Below are 27,674 nucleotides of genomic sequence, written 5' to 3' on the forward strand. Positions count from 1 at the left end.
AGGAAACACCCCTCCCCCCCTGCCCCCGCCCACTTTCCCAGGTTAGAAGCTCTGTCTTCTCGGCCTCTCCGTGTCCTCCTATGTGGGGGATCCTGTCCACATTTTACAAAAGTTTTGGAAAAATCACACCACCCTTTGTGACCGGATTTTCTCTCCCAGGGTGTAACTGCTTTGTTCAAAGCTGCATCACATTTCATATCGGAAGTTCCCTTAATTTTTCCCTTCCTTCCCTCTATTTGCTTTGTCCCCAGGATTCTGCCAGCATCAGCTCAGTGGGTTTGCCCTCAGTGGGTTTGCCCTTGCGAGGGACAGAAACAGGCTTTAAAAAACAAATTTTTTTTTTAATGTTTATTTTGGAGAGAGAGACCCACACAGTGCAAGCAGGAAAGGGGCAGAGAGGGAGACACAGAATCTGAAGCGGGCTCCGGGCTCTGAACTGTCAGCACAGAGCCCAACGAGCCCGATGCTGGGCTTGAACTCACCAACCGTGAGATCATGACCTGAGCCGAAGTCGGACACTTGACCGAGTGAGCCACCCAGGTGCCCCTGCGAGGAACAAGGCTCTTAAAGACATCGGCTTAGGGGCGCCTGGGTGGCGCAGTCGGTTGAGCGTCCGACTTCAGCCAGGTCACGATCTCGCGGTCCGTGAGTTCGAGCCCCGCGTCAGGCTCTGGGCTGATGGCTTGGAGCCTGTTTCCGATGCTGTGTCTCCCTCTCTCTCTGCCCCTCCCCCGTTCATGCTCTGTCTCTCTCTGTCCCAAAAATAAATAAAAAACGTTGAAAAAAAAAAAAAGACATCGGCTCAGATAGGTTGGCGGAAAGTCCGATGTAGGGTACAACCCCCTGTGGAAAATGGCTCGGCACTTCCTCGAAAGGCTAAATGTAGAGGTACCTCATGATCTGGCAATCCCATTCCTGGGGATAGACCCAAAAGAAGTGAGAACAGGTGTTCACACAAATCCTCGTACGCCCCGTTCGCAGCAGCCCTGTTCGCAATTGTCAAAAGGTAGAAAGTGCCCAAATGTCCATCAATGGATGAACGGATAAACAAAATGTGGTCCATCCCTGCAGTGGAATATTATTCAGCGGGAGAAAGGAATGAAGCCCTGACACGCGCTACAACGTGGAGGAACCTTGGAAACGCGCTCAGCGAAAGACACCAGACACACAAAAAACCCACATAGTGTATGATTCTATCTACGTGAAAAGTCCAGAACAGGCAGAAAGTCCAGAACAGTCCAGAACAGTCCAGAACAGACTTAGGAAGGAGATTAGTGGTCGCCAGGGGCTGGAGAGGTTAGGAGAAATAGGGAGTGACTGCTAATGGGCCCAGGGTCTCCTTTTTGGGGTGAGGGGAATGTTCTGGAACCGGACAGATCTGCTGGTCGCACGACATTGTGAATGTACTACCCACCACTGCATTGTTCACAATCAAATGGTTAATTTTATGTGATGTTTACACTGGTTAGAAACCGAAAGGTTGGGTGATCCCAGCAGGGAGGGGATGTTGCCCTCTCTCACCAACACAGGCAAGTATTTGGTGTTGGCAATTCTTTTTTTTTTTTTTAATGTTTTTATTTATTTTTGAGACAGAGATAGACAGAGCATGAGCAGGGGAGGGGCAGAGAGAGAGGGAGACACAGAATCTGAAGCAGGATCCAGGCTCTGAGCTGTCAGCACAGAGCCTGACGCGGGGCTCGAACTCACGAGCCGTGAGATCATGACCTGAGCTGAAGTCGGAAGCCCAACCGACTGAGCCACCTAGGTGCCCCTGGGTGTTGGCAATTCTCACATTTACTTTTTTCTTCTTCTCTTTTTCTTTTCATGTTTACTTATTTCTGAGAGAGAGAGAGAGAGAGAGAGTCCAGGGGAGGGGCAGAGAGAGAAGGAGACAGAGGATCCGAAGTGGGCTCTGTGCTGACAGCAGAGAGCCCAATGCGGGGCTCGAACTCACGAACCGTGAGATCATGATCTGAGCTGAACTCAGACGCCTCACTGACTGAGCCACCAGGGCACCCCGCGATTCTAAGATTGAGCCGGATTCGTGGTCAGAGGGAGGGCGCTTCTTCTCGGTCATTTACTGGCTGCCTGCATTGCCGTCCTCCGAATCCCTTACACAGAAACTCTTCTCGGTGAATACAATCCTGACCCTTCCGCTATAGCTATCAGATGACAGAGAGGGAGGGCGGGAGGAATATCCTTATTACACAAATGAGGAAACTGAGGCACCAAGGGGTGAAGTGAATTTCCCAAGGTCCCCCACTGTGACCCTTGTACCACATCACAGGGGCTAGGTAAGGACTGGGGATCTTTATCCGTAGCAGGAAGAGCAAGCGGATGGGAAAGTGACAAGTCCGCAGTGACTCAGGACGGTCATCCTGTGCAGCTGACGTCTGTGAGCTTCGCAGTGTCCTGCCTTTGATTCTCAGAGCCCTGGTAGGAGACACTACTTCCCCTGTTATCAATGAGGAAACTGCGGCTCAGAGAGGCGCATCACCGGGCCGCAGGTCACACAGCACAGTGAGGACACGTTAAGACAGGGTGTCCCAGACCTCAAGTTCCCCTTTGCTTTGAGCTGCCTCCAGGCAAAAGAGCCAGTCATTTAGACGTGGATGTTGAAATCTCTAAGCGGAAACCTCGCCGCTCCCCCCTGGACCAGGAAACTCCAGGAACTGAGGGCGGCACTCCCACAAGGCCGACCTGAGAAATCTCTGGAGAAAACTGGAGCAGAGCAAAGCTCAGCTCGTGAGGCCCCCTCCTGGGGTCTGAAGGAAGTGGCTGGTGCCGGATGCATAGGGGAGTTGCAATTCCTGGAAACGGCCAAGTTCCCAGGGCCGTGAGCATGGGCTTGGTGGGAAATAGAAATGGCGTGTTTGCGTGTGCATGTGTGTGCGTGTCTGCGCGTGTCTTTGAGCCTGCACGTGCACACGTGTATCTCTGTGTATGTGCATGCATGCGTGCATATGTTTGTGGCTGCGCATGTGAGCACACGTGTGTGTGTATGGGGAGCTTCAAAACCAGATTAGATCAGGTGGAAATCCTGGCATTGAGTGTGGGTCTGGAGTCAGATTGTCCAGGGCCTCAGTGTCTCCACTGAGAAATGGACCAGCTTCTGCTGGATGTGAGAATTAGAGTCCGGGGGGGCCAGTAACTATCAGAAGATTGGTCACAGTAAACAGTCTGCTATGGGCTCTGAAGTTGACACTTGTGATCTCGATTCTCAAAACAAATCCAAGGCTGAGTTTATCATCCACATTTTCATCGACACTTAATTTTTTGTCATTCAAAACCCATAACAAGCAAAGACTTCAAGCCACACCGAAATGTATGCGGTAAATAGTGCAGATTTCATCCACGACCCAGCCCGCTTTGCGAAGGAAGTTCTGTTAATAGGCGGGTGCGGGTTTTTTCAGAATTAGTGACCTTGCATTTATATATTTGAGTTTGGGGGTGTTTGAGTGGCTCAGTCGGTTAAGTGTTTGAAACTTGATTTCAGCTCAGGTCATGATCTCACCCCTCATGAGTTTGAGCCCCACGGCGGGCTCTGTGCTGACAGTGTAGAGCCTGCTTGGGATTCTCTCTCCCTCCCTCTCTCTCTGCCCCTCCCCTGCTCACACACTCTCTCAAGAAGAAACAAACATTAAAAAATTAGAAAAAGAGTTTGTATTTATATTTCTAAGTAGTCCAATATAATATATTAATACAGTGATGTAAATACCATAGAAAAGTGGCTTTTCTTTTTAAAAAATTTTTTTTTTCAACATTTATTTATTTTTGGGACAGAGAGAGACAGAGCATGAACGGGGGAGGGGCAGAGAGAGAGGGAGACACAGAATCGGAAACAGGCTCCAGGCTCTGAGCCATCAGCCCAGAGCCTGACGCGGGGCTCGAACTCACGGACCGTGAGATCGTGACCTGGCTGAAGTCGGACGCTTAACCGACTGCGCCACCCAGGCGCCCCGAAAAGTGGCTTTTCAATCAATAGGGCATTCTTGACTCTCCTAGCTCATGCTTCATTATCCAGTGTTATGGATGAAGGAAATGGGGGCCCCAGAGTGCATAGAGCTTGCTCAAGGTCACCTGTTGTTACACCCCCAAGCTGAGACTCGACTAGAGTCCACCCGTCCATCCCAAGGCGGGTCCCATCTGTAGGAGGGAACTTTAGACAAAGTTCCCTTGCTCATTGTCCTTTCATTAAACATTCACTTAATGCTGAGGGTTTATTATTTAAAAAGAATTTTTTTAATGTTTATTTATTTTTGAGACACAGAGAGAGACAGCATGAGCGGGGGAGGGACAGAGAGGGAGACACAGAACATGAAGCAGGCTCCAGGCTCTGAGCTGTCAGCACAGAGCCCGACACGGGGCTCGAACCCATGAGCCGTGAGATCACGACCTGAGCCGAAGTCGGACGCTCAACCGACTGAGTCACCCAGGTGCCCCTAACGCTGAGGGTTTAAAGATAAGATGCAGTCCCCTGTGCAGGAGGCCCCAGCCTGGGTGACACAGAGCCAGGCAACCTCAGCTCAGGGCGGTCAGGGACAGGTCTGCGGAAGCCAGAGGGGCAGCCAGGTCTTGGTCTGGAGAGAGCAGGGTGGGCTGCCTGGAGGGGATGTGGGAGGCGGGCCCTGGAGGTTGAATGGAGGTCCCACAGACGTAGCGGAGTCTGGGGGCATGGTGAAGAGTCACCTACCTCCACTGATGGCCAGCTGGGCATCTTAGGAGCCTCCTCAATACTTGACATTTATGAGTAGGAACCGATACCTGACCCTGGGGCTAAATTCTAAGTCCCCACCACTGGCTGGAAAGGCTGCTGCCTGTTGCAACACAGGGCTGCCCCCCGCCCCCAGACGGGGAAACAGGGCGCAAAGGCTTTAAAGAACTGACGCAGCCTGGGGTCAGGCTCTTCCTCTTTCTGGACCGCAGTTTCCCCGTGTGTACAATGGGGGGATGGCGGGCAGAGTAGTAGCGGGGTGAGAATTTGACTCCAGCTACAGCACTGTCACCCTCCCTCCTCCGGGCAACCGACACCCGATCCCCCAAACACATGGGAGTTCCGCAGTTTACCCCTCTCTGGCTGACCCTGGGCCTCGACCCCGCCTCTGCCAAAGGTGGTTAGTTTGGAGGTGTGACCTTGAGCCCTCCAGCCGGCAGGGGGGCAGGGGCCGGGGGTACCATGACTAGGCTTGGGGATCCTCACACGTAAGGTCTGCCTCACAAGGGGAAACAAGCTCAGAAACGAGACCAGCCCCTCTAAACACTCTCTCGATGAGCGTTCCTAGATTACTGCTTTTAACTCTGCAAGCCCAAGGCCCCATCTCACTGGAAAGAAACCAAGGCTCGAAAAGTCCCGCCGCTCACCGCCCGTGGGGAGGGTTGGCTGTGGCCTCCTCCCTGCTGGCGCATCTGCGGCCTTCAAGATCCCCCTCGCCGTGGGTGGGCATCAGGCAGTCATTGCAGAGAGGGGACATCAAGACCCAGAGGGCCAGGGTCCCCTCTGCCCAGGCCAGACAAGGTCACCGGCAGCTAGGTGGGCACCGGCTCTGGGAAGGTTGAAGTTGGGGGGGGGGGCGGCGGTTGTGGCGGGAGTGATGGGCTCAGAGTAGGGGAACCTGGAGGAAGCAGAGAGGGGTGCAGAGCTGGGTCCCCAAAGGGAGCAGGGCAATGGGGACAGGGTCTGGAGGCGTCAGGGCCCGTGCTTTATGGTTCAGTCCACCTGGAGGGCAGAGCCCGCCTCTTGCGGGGACCACAGCCCCCCGTATCCTGGAGAGGCAGGCACAGCTGGGGAAAACCAAAGTGCTGACAGGGTCACCTCAAAAACCACATGGCATGGGAATGCTGTGGAGGCAGTGAGGTGGGGAGATGCCGGGGAGCACCCCCTTGGTCCCAGAAATGCGATTTCTAGGGCTTTAGCCACAAAGAGTGTTCTGGGATACAGGAGCCAAGGCTTGGGAACGATTCAAATGCCTCTGGGTGGGGCACTTAAATAAATGGCAGTCCATTTGAGAAAGGTTCTACCTAAAATATGCCTGTGTACACAGTCGTCTACATGTAAGGGATCCGAGACCTGGGTGCTGGGGGGTCGGGGAGACATTTTTCCATAGAACACACTTCTGTACCTTGTGATTTTGGCCAGGTGTTACTTATTCACAAACAGTACTAGAAGTTTCTACTCCCGTGAGAAGACTGGAGACCTCCAGTCGTATGAGGACACGTGTCTCCAGGCAGCAAGTATGCTGTCTTATTTTTTAATTTTTTTCTAATGTTTATTTATTTTTGACAGAGAGAGAGAGAGAGAGAGAGAGAGAGAGAGAGAGAGAGAGAGACAGAGAGAGCATGAGCGGGGGAGCGGCAGAGAGAGAGGGAGACACAGAATCCGAAGCAGGCTCCAGGCTCCGAGCTGTCAGCACAGAGACCAACACGGGGCTCAAACCCACAGACCGCGAGATCATGACCTGAGCCGAAGTCGGATGCTCCACCGACTGAACCACCCAGGTGCCCCTCAGTGTCCAGCAGCACCTTCTGCTTTTGTCGGGGCCCTAGGGCATCCAGAAGGCTTCCAGGAGGGGACGCTGGAGAGAATGAGCGAGGTGGGGCCCTAGAGGCAGAGAATGACATATGAAAGGTCCCAGTTAGCTCTAAATTAACAAGAGAGCCGAGGAAATTTCACCTTCCAAACTGGAAGAAATCCTTCCCAGATCGCAGAGGCGAAATAAGCCTGAGGTCAAAGCCTAGACGGGTGTCCCAGGCTGGAGACCCACACTCCAGGTGTCCTCATCTAAGGAATCTTCAGTAGCCCCGGAGGTGAGAAGAGGAGCTGTCGGCCAGTTAGGGGCATCTGCTGGAGAGTTCTGCTCACCCCCTACCTCCAGTCTCCCGAGAGGGGGTGGGAGATGAGGTGGGGTGGCTGTGGGGTTCTGGGGGACTTTCTCAGGGAGGGCGCTAAAGCCCAGTCAGACACTGCCCTCGTGGGTGGGCTCTTGTGAAGATGAAGGCAAGGGAGGGACATTCTTGACTGGCAACAGCTCCCATCACGGTCAAATGGACCCCTGCCACTCCCGTGTGTCCTCCAGGACACAGCAAGGAGAAGGGAGGCTTAGGTCCCCACACCAGCTCCTAGGGGGCCGGTTTCACCTGCCCCCAACCGGCCGACAGACACCCCAAACCCTTCCTGGGCAACCCCCTGCACTGGGCACAACAGCAGCCTGGCTCCTCCCCATTACTCTGCTGTCACGTGGAAGCCCCTGCAGGTCTGGTACGTGCCTGCTGTAGCCTTTGCCCTCACCCCTTCCCCCAAGGGCCAGGCGCTGTCGGTGGAAGAATCAGACGCAGGCTGGGCAGCACATGGGAATAGCAGGAAGCTTTGCAGACAGTGCACAGGCCATCCTCAGTCAGGGAAAGCCTGGGTGGACCCTGGTCTGACAGCTGGAACCCCGACCATGGGAGCGGGTAAAGCCTGAGGGGACAGGAGAGTCACCAGCAGCAGGGCATGTCTCTCCGACACTCTGTCCAATGTAGGTGTTACAACATCTCTCATGTGTTCCCCGGCCAGCCAAGTTTTAAAAACACAACAGAGACCATGGAAAATTGGGTTTCCTCTACATTTATTGCAACTGCTAAATGATTAACAACATTCACAACTTCTTAGATTTAAAAAAAGGAAAGAAAAAAAAAAAAGAAAAAACCCAAAACTTCCATTTTGTAACATCACAAATGTCTTCTAGGTTTTACCAAGGACCAAAACGCTAAAATTCTCTATATGATTTCCAGTGATGGAAACAAGCCAGAGACAGTAAGCACCCAAAGTGGTGAGTTAGTACTTTCCGGATGCCTGTCGTCCTCACGGAAGAGACCCTGGAACTAGAATGACAGAAAAGACACTGTGACTTTGACAAGGCTATGCAACCACACACCACACTCGCACACACGCTCCCCATGAGCAGACTTCGCCAGAGGGAGCAAGGGCGAGCTCGGAGGGCCAGTGCTGGTCCCTGGGCTGGTCCCTGGCCGACAGCTGGCACAAGGACTCGCCACCAGGCTCCGCCCCAGCTCCTATGATACCACACCCACAGGAAAAGCATCGCCTGAGTGCTCAGAGGACTTTCCAGGATCAAGAAGGAGGTGTTCTCTTTGACGTGTGCTAAAGGCTCACGGGGTCAGCTCGAAGCGGGATATCCCCAGGAGAAAGGGTGGCAGGAGGCTGCGGGGACAGAGCTTATACCCTGGTAATTCCTAAAGCATTTTACTCACAAACAAAAGCGGAGAAATCCAAGAACGAATATACTAGCACAAAGTAAATATGATGGTCAGAGCTATCTATGCTGGAGAGAAAGAGCTAGAACCTATTTGGGGAGTACATGCCTTGCTCAGGGCCGATGGGCACTCTGTGAAAGGCCAGAGGACAGAGGCCCTGTTCTCAGAGTTCCATCCATGTGCCCAACCCACAGCCAACAAGGAAGGCTACTGGAAGGATTAGGAAAGAAAAGAGATGAACCCCTATGGCTGCGGTTCCCCCAAACCACACCACCTGTGCAGACTGCTTCAACTCTGCGGAGGCATTTCCAGCATCTCCCTGGCCATAAAGATCTGCCAGTTGCCCATGCAACAGAAGCAACCAGAAGCAAGCAGAGCCTGGAAGAGATACGGCACAGGCCTGTGACGGTGGGTGTGGGCCCGACAAGACAGAGCTGGAGCAAGCTGGGACCACAGTTGGGGCCTGTGGCTTTAAAAAAGTGAAGACTGGCCAACTCGGTAACTCGCTGCTGTGTCCCCCAAGCTTGTATGTCAGCAGGATCCCAAGTTTCCCAGGTTTTCGCACGTATTTAAAACTTCAACACTGCTGCTTTATGAGGAAGGGTTGAGATTCCCACAGCCTGAGAACTTCGCACGTAGCTGCGAGGAGCGGAGCGCCGGGAGAAGATGGAAGGGAGGCAATCACGCGCCTGGAAATAGCAAACAGCTGCGGAGCCCGCCCCAAGAGGATGCTTTCTGTTCCGTACAAAGGCTCTGAGAAAACAATTCTTTACCCTACTGCACATGCCAAAAATGAAGCGTCTTGAAGAGTTTACACTCCCAGCCCCTTGTAGGAGAGACTCCATATGTGGTTTTAAAACGAAGCACACTGTAGTTGGTGGATTCTAAGGAGCCATGTGAATTTGGGGGAAGTTTCATCAATGTAATGATTACTCGCCAGCGAATACGGCTCTATTATACTGTTGCTAAACTTCCATTAAGTCTCTTGGGATGCACTTAAGAGCTGAGACTCCATAAATAACATGTTCATCGAATCAAGTATCTCCACTTGTTCAAAGAGCTCCGATGGTCCGACAGGCAGGCCGCACTAACAGCATGGACTTGGCTAATACTGAATTCTGTCCCCCATTTACAGTCTGCAAGCCACACAAAGACACAATCTGTCATCAGTTTGGCATCAAGTTTGCTAACAGAGCACTTCTAGAGAGAGTTCCCTGGGATGGGAAACCCGACAGGAGCTGGCTCTTGAGCACTATCCAAGGGCAGTACCCCTTCTGAGGGGGGACCAGGAAAGACCTGCAGGGGACTGGCTGCCACAAGCATTTAGAAGAAGGGGGGAAAGCAAAAGCAGATGGGGAATGATGCACTCTTTTATCCTTTAAGAAGAAGAAGAAAAGCCAGCGGAACCTCCGTACAGGACCTGCAGAGACGTTCTGTTTCTCGTGGACACACCAAACCTACTTGGGCACTGGCTCCAGGGCAGATCCAGGGCAGAGGTGGCGCTCTAAGAGTAAGTGCTCCTTCAAGCCTGATCTTTCTCACCAATGGTTTCATCTATTCAGGGAGAGAACGATTTTGTTCAAAACTGAGTTGGAAATTACAGGTGGGGAAGGCAGCTACAAAGAGAGCAGAAAGAACGGGATATTTATATGGGCCCAAGGCCCTTGAGAACGAAAGGATTTGAAGATGCTCAGAAAGGGATGTGGCAAAGCCACTGCCCTCTGCAGTGACGGCTTCCAGATCGCCCTTACACGTGCAGGACGCAAGGCCATTTCCGCGGTGGCCTATTTCCCCGGGATGGCCGCGTGGAGTTGAGCCTGGGAGCCCTGCACCAAGGCCCGCTGTTGAGCTGCACATAGCTGTGCGGCCACGCTTGGTGAGCGTGGGGCTCGCTCCTTCAACCAAACCTGGAAGGTGAGAGGCGGGACACATCCATGTCTAAACGCTCCTGGTTACCCTCATAGAATTTTTTGATTTTTTTTGTGTATGTGTGTGGTTTGACGTTTGGTTTTGGGAACGGGGATCTCTGACTTTTCTGGAGAAATCGTCTCTACGTACCAGAATGTCAACTTAGGCAGAAAGCCCCACGCACTAGCTCACACACATACCTATTTGTTGGCCCGTTTGTGTCTGTACATCTGCATCATCCTCTGACGGAACACGTCAAATGTGTCTTCCTTGCGCTCCTGCCCGTCGGCACCTAACCCCTCCCCTTCCGAGGCAGTTCCCCTAGGAGCAAAATGGAGAGTTAGCCACACCGGAGCACAAAGCCTGGCCACCGGGAAACTGGAAACGGCACGAGCGGTCAGAGTGGGATGGAAGCATGTGGGACACACAACAGGGACAGCAAAGGAAAGGGAAAGTGAAGACACGATTCACAGCGCGGAACAAGGGGTACTCACCTGCGCAGGTGTGTGGACCTTCTGAGGAACGAGCTCAGAAGCCCCCGATTATAGCAGAAAGCCTCCCCCCGCAGGTGACAAGCTCAGTTTTAAATGAAATGCCTGCTGGATGTTAATGGGGCCTAACAAACTCTGGGCCACGTTTTCCCTGGCTAGCCTGCTTAAGGGTTCCAGGCAAAGGGAAAGTGGTTTTTATTGTTACTACCTAGAATTACCACTCAGCTTTTATGACAATAATGAATGTGGCTGAAATGCCAGGGGCCAAGGAGTCATTTAAATAGTCTGTGCAAGTGCAGCAAGGGGCCTGTAGGAACACCTGCATATGTAAACGGATCTGCTTCTCATCTCATCTGAAGACTCCCTTTGTTAGGAAAACAAACCTGCCAGCTTTAAGCCATGTTTAACATGACGGGAGCCAAGAAATCAGGCTGCAGACCAAAGGACTTAGGACCAGAATCCCAAAGAAAGCTTCTTATCCCAAGCACGCTGCCCATTCCCACCCCGGGCCCCAGCGCCTGCTGCGTACACGCTGACGGGTTCCCTGATGCCCTTCCCACAGGAGCCTAGGCCATGGCCCTCCTTCCAGCCCATCTTCTGCAGCATCTGGAACCCCAGGTTCTTGTCGGTTAACTTCTGCTGGGCAAAGTCAAAGTCCTTGGGTTTCTGAGGAAAGAGAAGAATATGGCAAGTGGGCTGCAGCAAGCACGTGGAGTGAGAGTCTGCCTGTGCTGCTCCTGACACGGTCCAGTACTGCCCCCCACCCCCCATCCTGGATTCCACAGACACTTGGGATCAAGCCACAGGCCCCTCCCCAGTTCCCAGCAACATTCTCTGAGGTGCTAAGACCATGAGGAAAACCCCACAAGTGCCAGGGGTGGGGGGTGGCCCTGAGGCCAAGGGGTTAGTAGAAAGAATCCTAAGTGGTGATAACTTGCGATGACCAGAGGGCACACCCCAGGCTGGAGGTAACCAGGACAGGGCATAGGTTTGAGGCAGGAAGGCCCCGGGAGTGCAGAAGTCAGAGGGGAGACGGGGCTGAGGCAGGAGGGGGCCAAACAGGCCATGAATCTGCTGCAGAGACAGACTGTGTGGAAAACTGGCTTGCAAGGTCCTTTCTACTCCATCTTGAACACTCTTGTGGGCTTCCAGAACTCTGAGCAGTGATTCCATCCCAGAAACCTCTCTGGCCGCCCTCAGACATTGCTCAGCAAACCCAAATGACTTGTCTATTTGTCCAGCCGGCCCTTCCCAGATCTGGGAGCTCCCCAAGGGCAGAGACTAGGTTTTACTGGCACTCTGGGATCCGTGGTCTAGCACAAAGCAGACCTCACTGAGAACTGGTACAGCTGGGAAGAAGGACAGGGCTTGAAAAGAACCTGCAGGTAAAGCCCCAGACAAGATCTGGGCCCCAGAGCTGGCTGTGGGAAGATAGGTTAAAAGGCCTGGGGGTGGGGGGGACCTCTGGAGGAGGAGGGGCCTGCCTGGTGTGAGCAGAAAATATTTCCATTTACTCATGAATATTCATGAGCACCCACTGTCCCTACCACCCGAGCCTGTTTTTTAAAAACATTTACTAAATAAACACTGAGGACAGCCTGGGGAGGCTGAGAGGGCCACACGTGCTTCTGGGGAATGGACTCCATCCTGATCCAGGCAGCTGGTGCGGGGGGGTAATGGTGAGGTTCTGAGGATCTGAGCAGGGAACAAGTATGGGAAGGAAAAGGGTGGGGAAGGCAAGGGAAAAGCTGGCCACAGGTCCCCAAAAGGCTAGCCTGCATCCCTTTAGGAAAGCTGCTCGGCTAGAGAAAAGCTGTGTGCGAAGGCCAGGCTGAGGTGTGCACAGAGAGTTGCAGGGGAAGCTTCCTCTGGGCCTGCCATCGCCCCAAGGAGAGATGCTGTTTGCAGGGCACTGCTGCACGCCAGGTTAACGTGCATTTACTTTCACTCTCGAGGTATCTCCGAACCAAAGGTAGGTGCGACTGCCCCACTTTACAGATGCACAAACGGAGACTCAGGAGTTAGATGCCAAGACTAAGTGGCCAGGTTGAGCCTGAACCTGGCTGCTGCCTCACCAGGTTGTGCCCTCACCCGGGCCACCTGATGGGCAGCCGGGTGCCAGCACAAATTCAAACTGAACACATCGATTAGGACCATGAGCTTTGGGCTCAGAAAGTCCCTCCTCCCTGCTGTAACCGGGGTCACGCCGACGCCTCACCTGGCCACTGAGACTGACCGTCCATTTGCAACCAGTGTCCACCACACAGGCTTTCTTTTCCTCACCACTCGATACCAGTAGAGAACTCACCGGGTGGCCGGCTCACCTCCTTGACCTCTGAGGACCTGGGATATCCCCACATACGTCCCAGGTGACCTCACCCAGCCTTACCTGCCCCCGCACATATCCGCCTAGCTGTCTGGAGTGCAGCGCATCTCCTTCAAATGACCTGCCCCCACAGGGGCTCTCCATTTCACTCAGCGGCAGCCCCATCCTCCTAAGTGCCTGTAGACAACCGTGCAGGTGCCCAGAGCTCTGGGCTTTGGCTCTTCCACACGCAACCCATCAGCAAGTCTCACTGACTGTGTCTTCACCTTCCCAGCCCTTGGCTTCTACCAGCCCCCCAACCACAGGCTGCTCTCAGCACAGCAGCCGCCGCGGCCCTGTCTTCCACCCAACTGCCACCACAGGTCCCCAGGGCCTCCCCCAGAGAAGGAGCCACGCTGCTAACTTCCGTCTACAGGCCCTATGTGACCTGGGGACTCACTGCCTCTACTTCCTCATCTCCCCACCCCCATCTGGGTGCCACAAAGGGCTGCTTGTTGACACAAGACCAACCTGGGGCCTCTTCCAGGCCTCCTTGAATAAATGGCACCCCCAACCCCACATTACTCCCCATCTCCCTTTGACCTGCTTCTCCGTACCCATAGCACACAGGCCACAAGACTCACACACATTCCTGTCACTGTTGGCCCTGCTTGCTGCGACCTCTCGTTGGGCAGATGGGGCCTGGCACACAGGAGGTGTCCATCAGTTAATACACAAGCACACACATATTCCCTTGGCTTACTAGCAAATTAGCATGCTCTTGAACCACAATTATAGTCCACTAAATCTGAACTTAAGGGCCGGGACATTACTTTGTTCATCTGTCCAACACTTTGCACATATCAGATCTCACCTATTTGTTAAATAACTAATTACTACCCTCCTGTGCTTTGGGCAAAGCAAAACAGTTCCAAGAAATCCCTGAGAAAAAAGGCTGTTTGTTGTGCTTTGTACATTATGCCAGTCTGAAGCACGAGTGTACCTTAGTGACAAGTCACAGTGTCCTTTGAAACACTGACAAATTCTAACTAACTATGTCATACATGGGAACTGTCATGCTCACCTTCTTTTTGGACACGGGACGACCCCGAGGTCTGTCATAGGCGATGCGAACTGGCTCATGAACTGGAAGACATAAGAAACACGTATATACACACACACACACACACACACACACACACACACACACACACACACGTACTCTTTCCAAATTACTCAGAAAGTGAGGGCGCTGCAGTTTAGGCTAACAACCCCTCTGGTGACAGAAGGCAGCTACAACCCAGACCCCAAAGCCAGCTGTGCCCCTTGCCAGGGTCCTCTCAGGAATCATGTGATCCATGACCAGAGAGCAGAATACGGCCCAACTGGGGGCTGCCTCCATGTGGAAGAGGCTACTTAACGCAGGACTCCCCGTGTTTACGACAAAGGGCTCAATGCACGGATCGTTTTCCTGACTGCAGAAATATGCTTTGTTTCAACAAATAAACTATTTGCAACCTCGTGCCCTCCTAGTATCTCTGCAACTGTTCTGCTGATAAGGAGTTAAAGTCCACATAGAATTTCCAGTAAAAAACAACCAACCATGCTTCTCACACAGAGCACCGGATCACATCATATCATTATTTTTGATGAAGGAGAATCAGCAGGTCTGGTTTTTTTTCTCATCAACCACCCAAGGAAATGAGAGCTTCCAAAATAGAAAGAGCTCCCTCCACTTCTCTCCCACGAAGGACGTATGAGGCATTCAGATAGGCTGCTGCCATCAGCAGTAAGCTCTGAAGGACGTTAAGAGTAGGGCAGAACAGCTGGCGATCTGTGGTAACGCCAAGGTTTCCAAACACAAACCACAGAACTGTTCTGTTAGCAGGAGAAGCTGAACTGATGCTCCTGGGGGGTGAGTGTGACCATCTCAACAACGTAGAGCACACTGGTGACACAAGACAGGGCACCGTTTGCTACAACCACCTCACGCGAAGGGACTGCGGCGTCAACCCCATGTGTAAAGCACGGCCCAGGCCTGGTTGTATGGAGACACCTGGTGGGGCGGGAGGCACAAGGAATAACCTGGGCCATAGCCAGGCCATCAAAAGGCTGCATATGATGCCGTTCTGCCTACTGACAGTCTAGAAAAGGCAGAACTACAAGGCCAGAAAATGGGGAGGAGACCACAGGGAAACACAGAGACACTTCTGGAGAAAGGCTCCAGCTCCACTGCACTGGAGAAGTTCATGCCTATACACATTTGCCAAAACTCATCAAACTGTCCCCTTAAAAAGGATGCATTTTATTGCTATTAAATAGAATCTCACGAACTTTGACCTTCCCCACAGGAAAGGAGATGACCTTCCACGGCCAAGGCAGCAGACCACATGGCTCCCACCAACCACTGCCTGAGACCAGCCCCACCTGTGTCCTCCTTCCTCATCATTACTAAGCAGGCATCGCTGCCCTGGGCCTTCCGGGGGCTCAGAAGGCTGGGCACTCCCCAAGGTCAAGGGCAGGAAAGAGCTGAGATGACCCAGGCCCTTGCCCTCCACAGCCAGGGCCCCCTCACTGGACTGTGAGCAATAATGGGAGCACCAAGCAGCACCCACCACAAACGCACCGCTGCTGCACTAACACAGCAGCGTGTCCTCGGAGTGCTGACCTTACACCAGCTGGCAACGTGAGCCTCACAGGAACATTTTGGGGTGGTGTGCAAACCCGCTAGAATTATTCTAGGTTAAAAACACAAGACCAAACAACCCCATGTTCTGTTGGCCCTGGGGGAAGCTGGGGAGGGAACATCCAGGTCAGCAAGTGTAATCAGAGGCAGGAAGGGCGACAGGGACCAGTTTGGTCATCTTGCGGCTGAGCGTGGGCTGAGGGAAAGTAAATTCTTCCAAACAATCGGGCGACATCGCCTGATCTCCGCAACTTTTCATGGTCCACAACTGAGCACCACGGTTCCTCCTCAGGTGCTAAATGGAAGCTCCACGCGAGGGGGGCCGTGGTGACGGCCAGGTACTCACCTTTGGGCTCCTGGATGAGACACAGCCTCTTGGGAGCTGGAATCATGCCAACCTTCAACGACTTGCTGCTGACCCTCTTTCGGGGGAAGCAGGCGCCCGAGGAGGCCTGTGACAGGGCAGGCGCACCAGCTGGGCCATCTTCGGCCGCCTCGCTCGGGAGGCCATCTGTGGGGGGGCTGCCCTCAGAGCACTCAGACTTGGCAGCCGCTCCTGCTGGCCTGGAGGTCCCTCTAGGAGCGGAGGCCTCTTCGCCCCCCTCCTCCTCCTCCTCCTCGTCTTCCTCCTCCTCCTCTTCCTCATCCTCCTCCTCAGGCATCACCTCCGGGCTCTCCAGCTCAGCCTCGTGCTGAGGGGGATCATCTTCAAACTCTCCTTCCCCTTCCATGGGGTCATGGGGGCTCTCCTGAGAATCAGCACTCTCACCGGCGTGGAGGTTCAGTGGAGATGACGTAAAACAAATCGATGGGCATAGTTCAAATACTTTCTTTCGATAGAATTTGAAGGCTGAACTATTTTGGTCATGGAGAAACCTGGGATAAGGATGAAATACACTGGTTAACCAGAGGGTCCTCTGAACGTTCATATTTGCTGACAATGTCCAGAATAGATCTGACAAAGCTGGGAGTGGGACCAAGGAGCAAATAACCTGACCTCTTTCTACCAGCTACAGTTGATGGTGCAGCTTCACAATGAGACAGAGAAGTCTGAGGAATATTAGTAATTTAACAAAGGAGCTAGAATGTAGGAGGCCTGATTGCTTTTCAGGGGAAGAGGGTGGAGGAAAAGGTTTGAGGGAATGACCAGGGCATGTGCTGGAAAAAGCGCCAATGCTGGAGCCAGAGATCCAACCTGGCCCTCGCCTCATCCCTTTCTAATCTGTCACCATCCACCCTGGGCCTCTGTGTGTTCACCGTGACTGCCTGGTTCTTCTCACACTGCCAGGTAGGAGATGGAGGAAGGGGTGTCACTTCTACCCCTTGTTTTACAGTGAAGCTAAGTGAATGTGGTGGCGATAACGCCTCTCTGCACCTCAGAGTCCTGCGGCCACCGTGACCTGGGGCTGTGGCTAGTGTGAGAAAACTGAAAACATGCCCGAAGATACAAAATATACTTGGACCCAAGGAAAGAAGCCCTTGTTCTTGGCTGGGACAACTCAACCTCATGACTATGTTGATTCTTCCCTAATATATTAATGCATAATCCTATTCTGATAAAAGTGTCATTTTTTTCTGGATTTGAACACGATTCTAGACTTCATAGTTAAAAATAACTATGTAAAGATATCTGGGAGAACTCTGAACAAATCAATGAAGGGTTCCAGCCCTACCAGGTATTATAAGGTGTATGAAGCCTCTATAGTTAAAACGGTGTGGTACTAGTCCTTGGACACATGGACAGAAACACCAAGAGAAAGGCCAGAAACAAGGCATCTGATGAAGGTGGTCTCTCAAACCAGGGCAAAAAAGATGATCTTTTCAACAAATGGTGTCAGGACAACTGGGGAGCTTTCCAGAAAAATATTTAATTGGATCCATGTAGCACCCTCTGCTCTGGAATAACCCCACACAGATAGGGGATCTAAATGTAAAACTGAAGCCATACAAGTGCTAGAGAAAAAGATATAAATGTCTTTATAACCCGTGTATGGGGAGAGAATTTCTATGACTCAGTATCCAGGTGCAATAAAAGAAAAAATTGAGAAATTTGATTACATGAAACACTTCTGCACTGCAGAACAAAGCATAAGCAAAAAGGAAAGATAAACATCAAACTAAGAAGGAAACGTGCAACTATTTCATAGGTAAGAGCTCCTAAAAACTGAGAAAGAAGAAGCACCTGGCCAACTCAATAGCCAATAGGACATGGGACTCGTGATCTCAGGGTTGTGAGTTTGAGCCCCACGTCGGGTGTAGAGATTACTTACATAAATACTTTAGAAAAGATTTTACTTTTAAGTAATCTCTACACCCGATGTGGGCCTTGAACACACAACCCTGAGATCAAGAATTGCACGCCCTTCCTACTGAGGCAGTCAGGTGCCTCAAAAACACAATCTCTAAGAACCTGTGCCCCACAAAAGACTGCTAGGATGAGAAAACAAGTCACAGACCTGGAGGAAATATCTGCAAATCATACACCTGATAAAGGACTCATACAAAGAACATACAACGAAGCCTCCAACTTGATTAATAAGTAAATAAATGTGGTCCAATCAAAGCTGGACCACAGATCCAAATGGGACACTTACATGTAGAAAGCACACAGGCACACTTGAAGCACTCAGCATCACTAGTCCTTGGAGAAATGAGAACCAGAGAGTGACACCGCCTCCCCGCACTGGGACACTAACATGGACACTGACGCTAACAAGTGCTGATGAGGACGGGGAGGAACTAGAACTCTCATCCAGGCTGCTAAAAATGAAAAATGGTTGCAACCACTTAGAAAGGCAGCTTGGCAGTTTCTTCAAAAGTTAACCATGGACCTACCATGGAGCCAGCCTTTGCTCTCCTTGGTATTTACTGAAGAGAAATAAAGGCCTATATGCAAAGTCTCACAGCGGCTTTATTTGTAATCATCCCAGACTGGAAACGTCTCAATGCCATCAACAGGTGAATGGGTAGATAACTGGTCCGGCCACACAATGGTATACACTCAGCAACAAAGAGGCGTGAACTGGGGATACATGCAACAAACACCGCTGAATCCAAGTAATCGTGCTGAGTAAGGAGCCAGACAAAAAGCAAGAACAAGGTGCATTGACACAAAATTCTAAAAAAGGCAAACTATTTACAACAACAAAGCTGTTTTTTAAAAGACAATCTTTTTTTTTTTTTTTTTAAGGGACAAATGAATAGTTTACAGAAGGATACACAAAAGACACTGAAGTTTATGAAAAGATGTTCATGGCACAAAAACAGATATTCAGATCAATGGAACAGAATAGAGAACCCAGAAATGGACCCACAAATGTATGGTCAACTAATCTTTGACAAAGCAGGAAAGAATATCCAATGGAATACAGACAGTCTCTTCAGCAAGTGGTGCTGGGAAAACTGGACAGCAACATGCAGAAGAATGAACCTGGACCACTTTCTTACACCATACACAAAAATAAACTCAAAATGGATGAAAAACCTAAACGTAAGACAGGAAGCCATCAAAATCCTAGAAGAGAAAGCAGGCAAAAACCTCTTTGACCTTGGCCGCAGCAACTTCTTACTCAACACGTCTCTGGAGGCAAGGGAAACAAAAGCAAAAATAACTATTGGGACCTCATCAATATAAAAAGCTTCTGCACAGCGAAGGAAACAATCAGCAAAACTAAAAGGCAACCAATGGAATGGGAGAAGATATTTGCAAATGACATACCAGAAAAAGGGTGAGTATCCAAAATCTATAAAGAACTTATCAAACTCAACACCCAAAAAACAAATAATCCAGTGAAGAAATGGGCAAAAGACATGAAGAGACACTTGTCCAAAGATGACACCCAGATGGCTAACAGACACATGAAAAGATGCTCAGTATCACTCATCAGAGAAATACAAATCAAAACCACCATGAGATACCACCTCACACCATGGCTAAAATTAACAACTCAGGCTGTTGGCAAGGATGCAGAGAAAGAAGATCTCTTTTGCATTGCTGGTGGGAATGCAAACTGGTGCAGCCACTCCGGAAAACAGTATGGAGATTCCTCAAAAAATTAAGAATAGAACTACCCTATGACCCAGCAACTGCACGACTAGGTATTTATCCAAGGGATACAGGTGTGCTGTTTTGAAGGGGCACATGCACCCCAACGTTTATAGCAGTGCTATCGACAATAGCCACAGTATGGAAAGAGCCCAAATGTCTGTCGTCAGATGAATGGACAAAGATGTGGTATATATATACAATGGAGTATTACTTGGCAATCAAAAAGAATGAAATCTTGCCACTTGCACCTATGTGGATAGAACTAGAGGGTATTTGCTAAGCAAAATTAGTCAGAGAAAGACAAATATCATATGACTTCACTCATATGAGGAATTTAAGATACAAAGCAGGTGAACATAAGGGAAGAAAAGCAAAAATAATATAAAAACAGGGAAGCGGACAAAACATAAGAGACTCTTAAATGTAGAGAACAAACAGAAGGTTGCTGAAAGGGTTGTGGGAGTGGGGATGGCCTAAATGGGTAAGAAGCATTAAGAAAGACACTTATCTGGAGGAGTACGGGGTGTTATACATAGGGAATGAATCACTGAAATATGCTCCTGAAATCATTGTTGCACTATATGCTAAGTAACTTGGATGTAAATTAAAAAACAAATAAATTTTTTAAAAATTACCAAAAAAAAAAAGAAAAAATGTTCAATTTCACTCATAAGAAAAATGAAAACTAAAATTTCACTGCGGAAATTAGAAATTTCTCATGAATCCTATTGGCTCTAAGGTATGTCAAAAGGTAAGAGGTGGGGACTGGTACTCCTGACACTGTGTGGGGAGTGGCCCTTGGGGAGGAGAAGCCGCATTATTTACTGAATTACGTTTGCAATGATCTTGGACCCAATAATCCCCCTTCTGAGAGATAATGGAAGATTTTTTCCACAAACGCAAAGCCATTGTGCATGAGGCCATTAAAGGGGCCATAAGAGTAGTGTGAATGCCTGCAGCTACGGAGTGACCCTGGTGTGGCTGCATGTGGAGAATGACACAGTGGACAAGAGAAGGAGGGTACACGTGGGACAGGCAGAAGGGGACTTCTGGATAGGTTGTGAAAGGAAAAAAACAAGGTGCAAAAGTGTCTACTACATACAGAAGGTCATTTGTGGTGTAAGAACAAAGAGGGAAAGGCACACACACTAGAAATGAATGAAAACAGTTTCCTACTGATAGGTTGAGGGGATGAGGCTTCTCTGACCTTATCTTTTGTTAATTTTTACTTTAGAACCATGCAAATACCATACTTATTTTTTACATTAAATTAAAAAGGATAGGAAAAATAGTCTCAAAACTGAACCTCTGTAGAAATAAACCTGACTATATGTCAAATTGTTGACATGACCACACCCACAAAATGAATGAACTCAAACAACTACTGAGCACATCAGAAGTATCATTTTTCTAAAGGAAAAGAAACAAAAAGTCACCTCGGTAGGTCTTTCCTAAATAGGCGTGCTATTGGGTGCCATCGTTCTCAAACTACTCAGTGAGCACTGGGGGACAGAGTAAATCATTCCACCTAATGTTACTGTACAATGAGGGGCTCTCTGTATGGGCAAGGTGGGGACAGAGCCTTCTAGGGAACACTGCTGAGAAAAGTCTGTCAGAGAGGGTGACAATGAACCAAAACCATGGCAGTGCCAGGTGCCCAGGATGATGGAGTTCTTGCTGGGGAAAACAGCCAATGAAATGCTCCTGGGCTGTCCCCTTCAGCCGGAACTGCCTGAGTGAGGTCGTGTGTGTAGCAGGTAGCCCAAATACGAGAACTGTAAGGCCCAGCAGGCCCCAAGGTCACCAGGACTATAAAAGACAGGATCAGGCTGAGCACCCATGAAACCGTCAGTGCTCCAAGGGGCTGATGTGGGTCTCACAGGAAAACAGGAGGCATGTCAGTGCAGAACTTACTCAAGGTTCCCATCAAGCATGCTCGGTCACAACTGGGTCCCAGAAATGCTCTAGGAAATGTGAAGTTTTCAACAACAGTCTTTTATTTTTTAAAGTTTTATTTATTTATGTATTTTGAGAGAGAGAAAACTTGATCAGGGGAAGAGGCAGAGAGAGAAGGGAGAGCGAGAATCCCAAGCAGGCGCTGCACTGACAGTGCAAAGTCCAGATGCAGGGCTCGAACTCACAAACTGTGAGATCATGACCTAGGTGAAGTCGGAGGCTTAACTGACTCAGCCACCCAGGCGCCCCTCAACTGTAGTCTTAATTAGACTAAAGCATGACTCTCCAGCATGGGAGGAGTAGGGCAAGGGTCCAGAGTTCCCAGGCAACTATTGGATACAATTCACACAGCATGGCAACGGTGCCTGCGATGAGTGGAGCCCAGCAGGGTTACGGCTCAGTACCAGGAACACATGGCTCCCAGGTAGCCTCCCTCTGGAGGGGAACCTGCACCCCTCAAGAAAGAGCAGGTTTCTGGTTCTGTCACCTGCAGGCTGTGTGGTATTGAGTGGGCCACCCCATCTGAGGAATGGCGAGGGTAATGGCACCCCTTCCTGGCAAAAAGATACCAGGCCACCACTACACGGAAGTGCTTGCTGCCCACAACTGGAATAGGACCCATCCATCACTGTAGGAGCAGCAAATTCTCACCATCCGCCCACAGCACTGATGTGACCAGGGACAGTACCCTGCCCTCTTCCTCCCACTACTCCACACTACTCCACCTCTGCAAAGGTTCTGGGGAATCTATTAGCCTCTCTGTGTGGGTGCTCTCTCCCCCGCCCCTGGTCAAAGCCCAACTGACCTTCAAATACAGCTTAAACTTCCCTCCAGGGGAGGTTTTTCCTGATGTCCCAGAAGAGGGCAGCACCGCCCAATACCACTAAGCAGATGCTTCCCTCTTACAGCCCTGAGCTCACCAAAAGCGAAGCCAGAACTTATCCTGGGGTGCCTCTTGGGGCAGAAGTGTGTCTGCCAGGCCACCCAGTGGGTTCTCAGGACACTTGTGGGATAAACACACTCAGTCAAAGGGCATGATGGCTACATACCATAAGTCAGGGTTGTCGGTGCTGTTTTCTATGCTGAATTGTTCGATCTCTGGTCCCACCTGAGCAACAAATCTGGCCAGTTTCTCTGCAGTCTCCATTGTCTTGATGTCAACTATAAAACAAAGCAACTGTCGAGTGTCAGTTCTAGGCTGCTGCTTCCAATTTCAACTTTGGGGGACTGTGGAGACTAATTACAGAGACAGCCCTTGTGTCCCCTCACTGCATCCTTGCCCTTTGCCATAGGACTCTGCAGCTCTCTCCACAAATTGGGACTGGCCCTGGGACTCCTGCTGACCAACAGAATGTGACATAAGGGTGGAACCTGGGCTTCGGAGGTCTCGAGCCCCCCTACTGCCTCTCCTGGATGCCCAACCCCAACTGTCAGGTGAACAAACCCAGGCTAGCTGCTAGGGGGTGACAGGCATGTGGCCCCCATAATCCTGCTACCCCAGCCGATGGCCCCAACCAGTTGCTGCCCATAGACACAAATATAGGCCCAACTGAGTTCAGCAGACTCAGAGCAACACTGGATACCCCCAGTTTGAAGCCACAGTTTGGAATGTTTTGTTATATGACAGTAGCTAGAGAATGTAGCACTTGTGGACATTTTTTTTCCCCTCTCATTCCCACCTAGTGCTAAGTGACAAATACTGGACAGGGAGGGGCAGGCCTACTGCAGAGAGAAAAGATAATAGCCAGGAGAAACCAGAAAGTGCAGGTCAGCTAACCCTGAGGATAGCAGAGATCCTAGGGGAAAAAGAGGCAGCAGAATGAGAGACCTGGGCAGCCCAATGGAATGTAAAGAAGGGCAAGAACGGAGAAATGGATCAAGGAGCTTAAAGCCCCAAGCATGGGCACACGCCACAACCTGGTAGCCAGCAGTAGGACCTTGCAGGGAGGCACAGTCACCAGGTAGCTCGCTGAGTCAGGTCCACCCTCAGGACAGGAGGAATACTGCCATGGGACTCGAGGGCGAGCCCCTCTAGGAAACTAGAAAAAAGAAAGTGCCTCCACGTGCACCTGTCCTGGCCAGGTTCCTACTGCTTCTGCCTGCTGCTCAGACCATCCAGGTCGTACCCCCCCAACCCTGAAGATTGGTGAATCAGGGCTGAGGCCCAGAAGAGGGGGACAGGAATGAGTACTCACCGTCAGCAGATGGGCAGGGAGAGGAAGTTTGAGGGGCTTCAGAGACTTCCACTCCTGTTAGCTTGGGGGATGGGCCCGAGGCTTCTGGGCTGGGGTCCCCAGGAGAGGGTCCGGCTGGGTCTGGTGGGCAGTCCTTGGCAGCAGCATTTCCATCTGGCTGGGACAGCTTTCCCTGCAATGAACCTGGAGCCTGCCGGGCATGGTGTTTCAGTCTGGCACCCGAGGACAGGAGGGTCTGGGTCCCAGTGGTTGCTCTCCTCGCCTTCCAGCCCCGGAGCCCTTGAGTGCGGAGCAGCCCCCGCCGCCGGCTGGGGAGGAGCTTCTTCTTGAGGCTCCGGATTGCCCGAGCATACAGCATGGCCCGGACTGCACACTCTGCTGCTGTGGGCTTTTGATCTGCTCCTGGTAAGGTATGGCTCATCCTCTGCATTTCTGCCAGCTTCAGTTTGTAATATTTATACTCCAGACTACTGTCATCAGACAAAAACCTGTATAACAAAACAGGCACCGAAGGATATTGGTTAAAACACCACCCGATACCAAATCATTGCTACAACCACATTTCTGCACATCCTTTCTAAGTGGCAGCCTCCCTGCTGCGTGAGAAGCTCTGCTCCATGGACGGCCCAGGTCTCCCATCCTGCCCAGAGTAACGGTAGGGCAACAGGGAGCTCTGATCCAGCACTCGATTCCTCTTTGGGTCCCACCATCACCTGCCATGAAGGAACTCCCAACCCCTGGTGGCCTTGTAACACAAACCAGTCACTCTGGAGCCACAGAGACACTGCCATTCTGTCAATTGTAGAACCCATTTTTGGGAGGTGACACCCTTCCAAGGGCCCAGGGCGGCTGGGTGCTCAGTAACCCTTCAACAGCATCACTGAGGCCAGAGTGCCATGGCTGTGAAATCGTGTGCCAGAGCTGTAACAAGAGCAGTACAGGAAAGAGGAGGAGGCGGAGTCACGAGTACTGACATAGAAAGACATCCACCATAGGGCCAAAGAAGACAGCAAGCTACAGAGGAACACCAACATTGGTAAGGACCCCATGAACTTACTTTGTGTACACACATCCACGTGTATTTACTTTTCTCACACAGGTTCAAAGAATTTAAATCAAACTTAATTAGCTCTGGGGAATGGATAGAAAAGAGGCATGGAGGGAAACTTACACATTCTTCACTTTGTTTCCCATTTCACTGGCCCCTTCTTTCATCTCTATTAACCCTTCCCTTCTAGGGTCGGGGTTTTTTTTTTTTTTTTTTTTTTTTTTTGCCATTTCCTTCTAGCTTCATGTGGTGAATGCTTACGTTTACTCTTATTTCTGACAGATGCATCCCAGTTTGCACTTTTCTCTACATGTGGTTGCAGCTGCATTCGGTGTATAGACCTCCCATGGCTGCTTCCCTCAAAAAAGAGTTTCCAATATCAGTTCTGATTCCCCTTCACTCAAAAGTTATTTAGAAGCAGGTTTTATTTTGGTTGTTGCTAGTTTTGACTTTTATGCGTTGGGTAATGTGACCCACGTGATTTTCCTTTCTTGGGATGTGCTGAGATTTTTCTCTGTGACCTTATATATAACAGGTTTTTGTGAATGTTCAATTTCAGTCTGTGTTAAAGAAGAATGAATATTATTTGGTGGGTATGGCAATATTTCAGGTGGCCTTCAGACTGTGAGACATTAAGAGGCCACTTACTAGGTGAGGTTCCTGATCACCAAGGACAGAAATCGAATGGATGCCAGCTGCCTGCATGAAGCAGGGTGCCAGCAGCACCACGGGACATGGAGTGTCCCTGGCGGGCAGCTCCATGGAACACTCCTGTTGCTGCTATCTGCACAGTTAAAGTCTGGCTGGATGTGAGGAAACAGGCTGCATGCTGCCTGAGACACTCTGCTGGGCCAACAGCAGCATCCTGCCAGATGGCACCCTAAGAAACAAGGATTCCTACATAAAAGAACACTGACCAACACAGATGGTCTGGTTCTTTTATCAAATGCAGCCCCAGCAAGGGTACCCTTCACCTGGGGCAAAAAGCAGAGTCAGCACCCAGGTCATCCAGAACCCCAGGATGCAGGTCCCTTTCCCCTGGACAGCTCTGATGCCAAGTTCAGTCTGAGGATGTCAGTCACAAATTAACCTCCCCAAGTTCTAGTGGACCATAATGTTAAAAGCATAGAACAAGGGGTGCCTGGGTGGCTCAGGTGGTTAAGCATCCGACTTTGGATCAGGTCATGCTCTCATGGTTCACGGGTTTCAGCCCTACATCGGGTTCTGTGCTGACAGCTCAGAGCCTGGAGCCTGCTTTGGATTCTGTCTCCCCCTCTCTCTCTGCCCCTCCCCTGCTCGTTCTCTGTCTCTGTCTCTCTCTCTCAAAAATAAATAAACATTAAATAAATAAATAAATAAATAAATAAATACACAGAACATTCCCAAGCCAGCCTGCTGGGTTCAAATCCCAGCATAGCCACTTATTAGCCACGAGATTTACTGAATTTTTCTGTGCCTCAGTTCCTCTATCTGTAAGATGGGATGGACAGATGGTAATAATAAACTACATCATCACGTTGTTGTGAGGCTTGAATTATACACTTTTACTTGTAAGGAAAACCCTTTAAACACTGCTTGGCATTCATTACTGCTCAACAAACATTAGCACGTCATCTTTACCTGCTTATACCCGCTCACTGTGTTGTAACTATTCCCTTATTTAGATGACATCTACCCATTTCAGAGAATTATATTCAAGTCTCCTGACATGATACAGAGCGATCAATTACTCTTGTATTTCCAAATGTTATTTATTCACACAACTCTAAGCTGCGTAGTTCGGGCATCAAGATTCCCAACTGTTGCAGCAAAGCAGCACCTGGAAATTGTGCCTGGGACTTCCAAGTCTGGATAATACCTTACCCAGAGGGTTTGGCCTCTGCTTTCCCCTACCAATCTGAGCCTCTCTAGCTTCCTTCCTTCAGCATGCACACTGATTGAGAACAAGAGCCTGGATGAGAATCTCAACTCTGTCTTACTAGCTTTGTACTCTTGAGGTAAAAGGACTCCCTAGGCCTCAAGTTTCTGGTCTGTAGAAGAAGGATGGCATCAGACCCGTCTCATGAGGTTTACAAGGATTCAACCAGTTAGTGCTTAAATCTATAAAGCACTGAGAAGAGTACCAAGTACAGAGAAAGCAAAAGTGTTTGATAATGAAGTTTTCAATAAATAACGATAGAACAGTTAGGTTGCTGGTGTGTTTTTTTAACTTTTAAGTTATATGCTCACCTCATTCTAAACATGAAAATAATCCAAATGAGTGCAAGAATTCTGTAAAAATAAAACCAAATAAGATCCAACCATTCCCCTTCATGCTGCTTAAGACCAAAACTCTGGTACTGTTCCAAGGAAATTTATGCCTTTCAAGCATCTTTAGTAATTACAATAGCAAGAATACTAAGTCCTGGGCGCCTGGGTGGCTCAGTAGGTTGGGCATCTGACTTCGGTTCAGGTCATGGTCTCATGGTTCATGAGTTTGAGCCCTACATCGGGCTCTCTGCTGTCAGCATAGAGCACACTTCTGATCCTCTGCAGCGCCCCCCCCCCCGCCCCCCCCTAAGTTGTTTGGTCCCTCCTTCCAAAAAAAAAAAAAAATTTAAAAAAAAAAAAAAAAAAAGGCAGGGCGCTTGGGTGGCTCAGTCGGTTGAGCGTCTGACTTTGGCTCAGGTCATGATCTCACAGTTCATGGGTACAAGCCCTGCATCGGGCTCCCCGGTGACAGCTCAGAGCCTAGAGCCTGCTTTGGATTCTGTGTCTCCCTCTCAGTCTGCCCCTCTCCCCCCC

General features: G+C 50.4%; 1 protein-coding gene across 9 annotated transcripts in view; it reads right to left on the minus strand.

The window, feature by feature from the left end:
• Positions 1-7,587: 7,587 nt before the first annotated feature.
• SUGP2 (SURP and G-patch domain containing 2) overlaps positions 7,588-27,674 on the minus strand; it is a 32,574-nt gene continuing 12,487 nt past the window's right edge. For 7 of the 9 annotated variants that reach the window (XM_040445001.1, XM_040444995.1, XM_040445002.1 and 4 more), the window contains 7 exons: positions 23,843-24,330; positions 22,697-22,808; positions 15,990-16,519; positions 14,042-14,103; positions 11,182-11,318; positions 10,362-10,482; positions 7,588-9,807 (listed from right to left, as the gene is read on the minus strand). In XM_040445001.1, the coding sequence (XP_040300935.1) occupies positions 10,362-10,482; positions 11,182-11,318; positions 14,042-14,103; positions 15,990-16,519; positions 22,697-22,808; positions 23,843-24,330 (1,450 nt within the window). In that variant the 3' untranslated portion in view covers positions 7,588-9,807. The remainder of the gene's footprint in view (positions 9,808-10,361; positions 10,483-11,181; positions 11,319-14,041; positions 14,104-15,989; positions 16,520-22,696; positions 22,809-23,842; positions 24,331-27,674) is intronic. The other 2 variants (XR_005781469.1, XM_040444996.1) reach the window with 2 other exon arrangements.

This window comes from Herpailurus yagouaroundi, unplaced genomic scaffold, assembly GCF_014898765.1.
Source record: "Herpailurus yagouaroundi ecotype Mexico unplaced genomic scaffold, PumYag 193, whole genome shotgun sequence".
Lineage (NCBI taxonomy): Eukaryota > Metazoa > Chordata > Mammalia > Carnivora > Felidae > Herpailurus > Herpailurus yagouaroundi.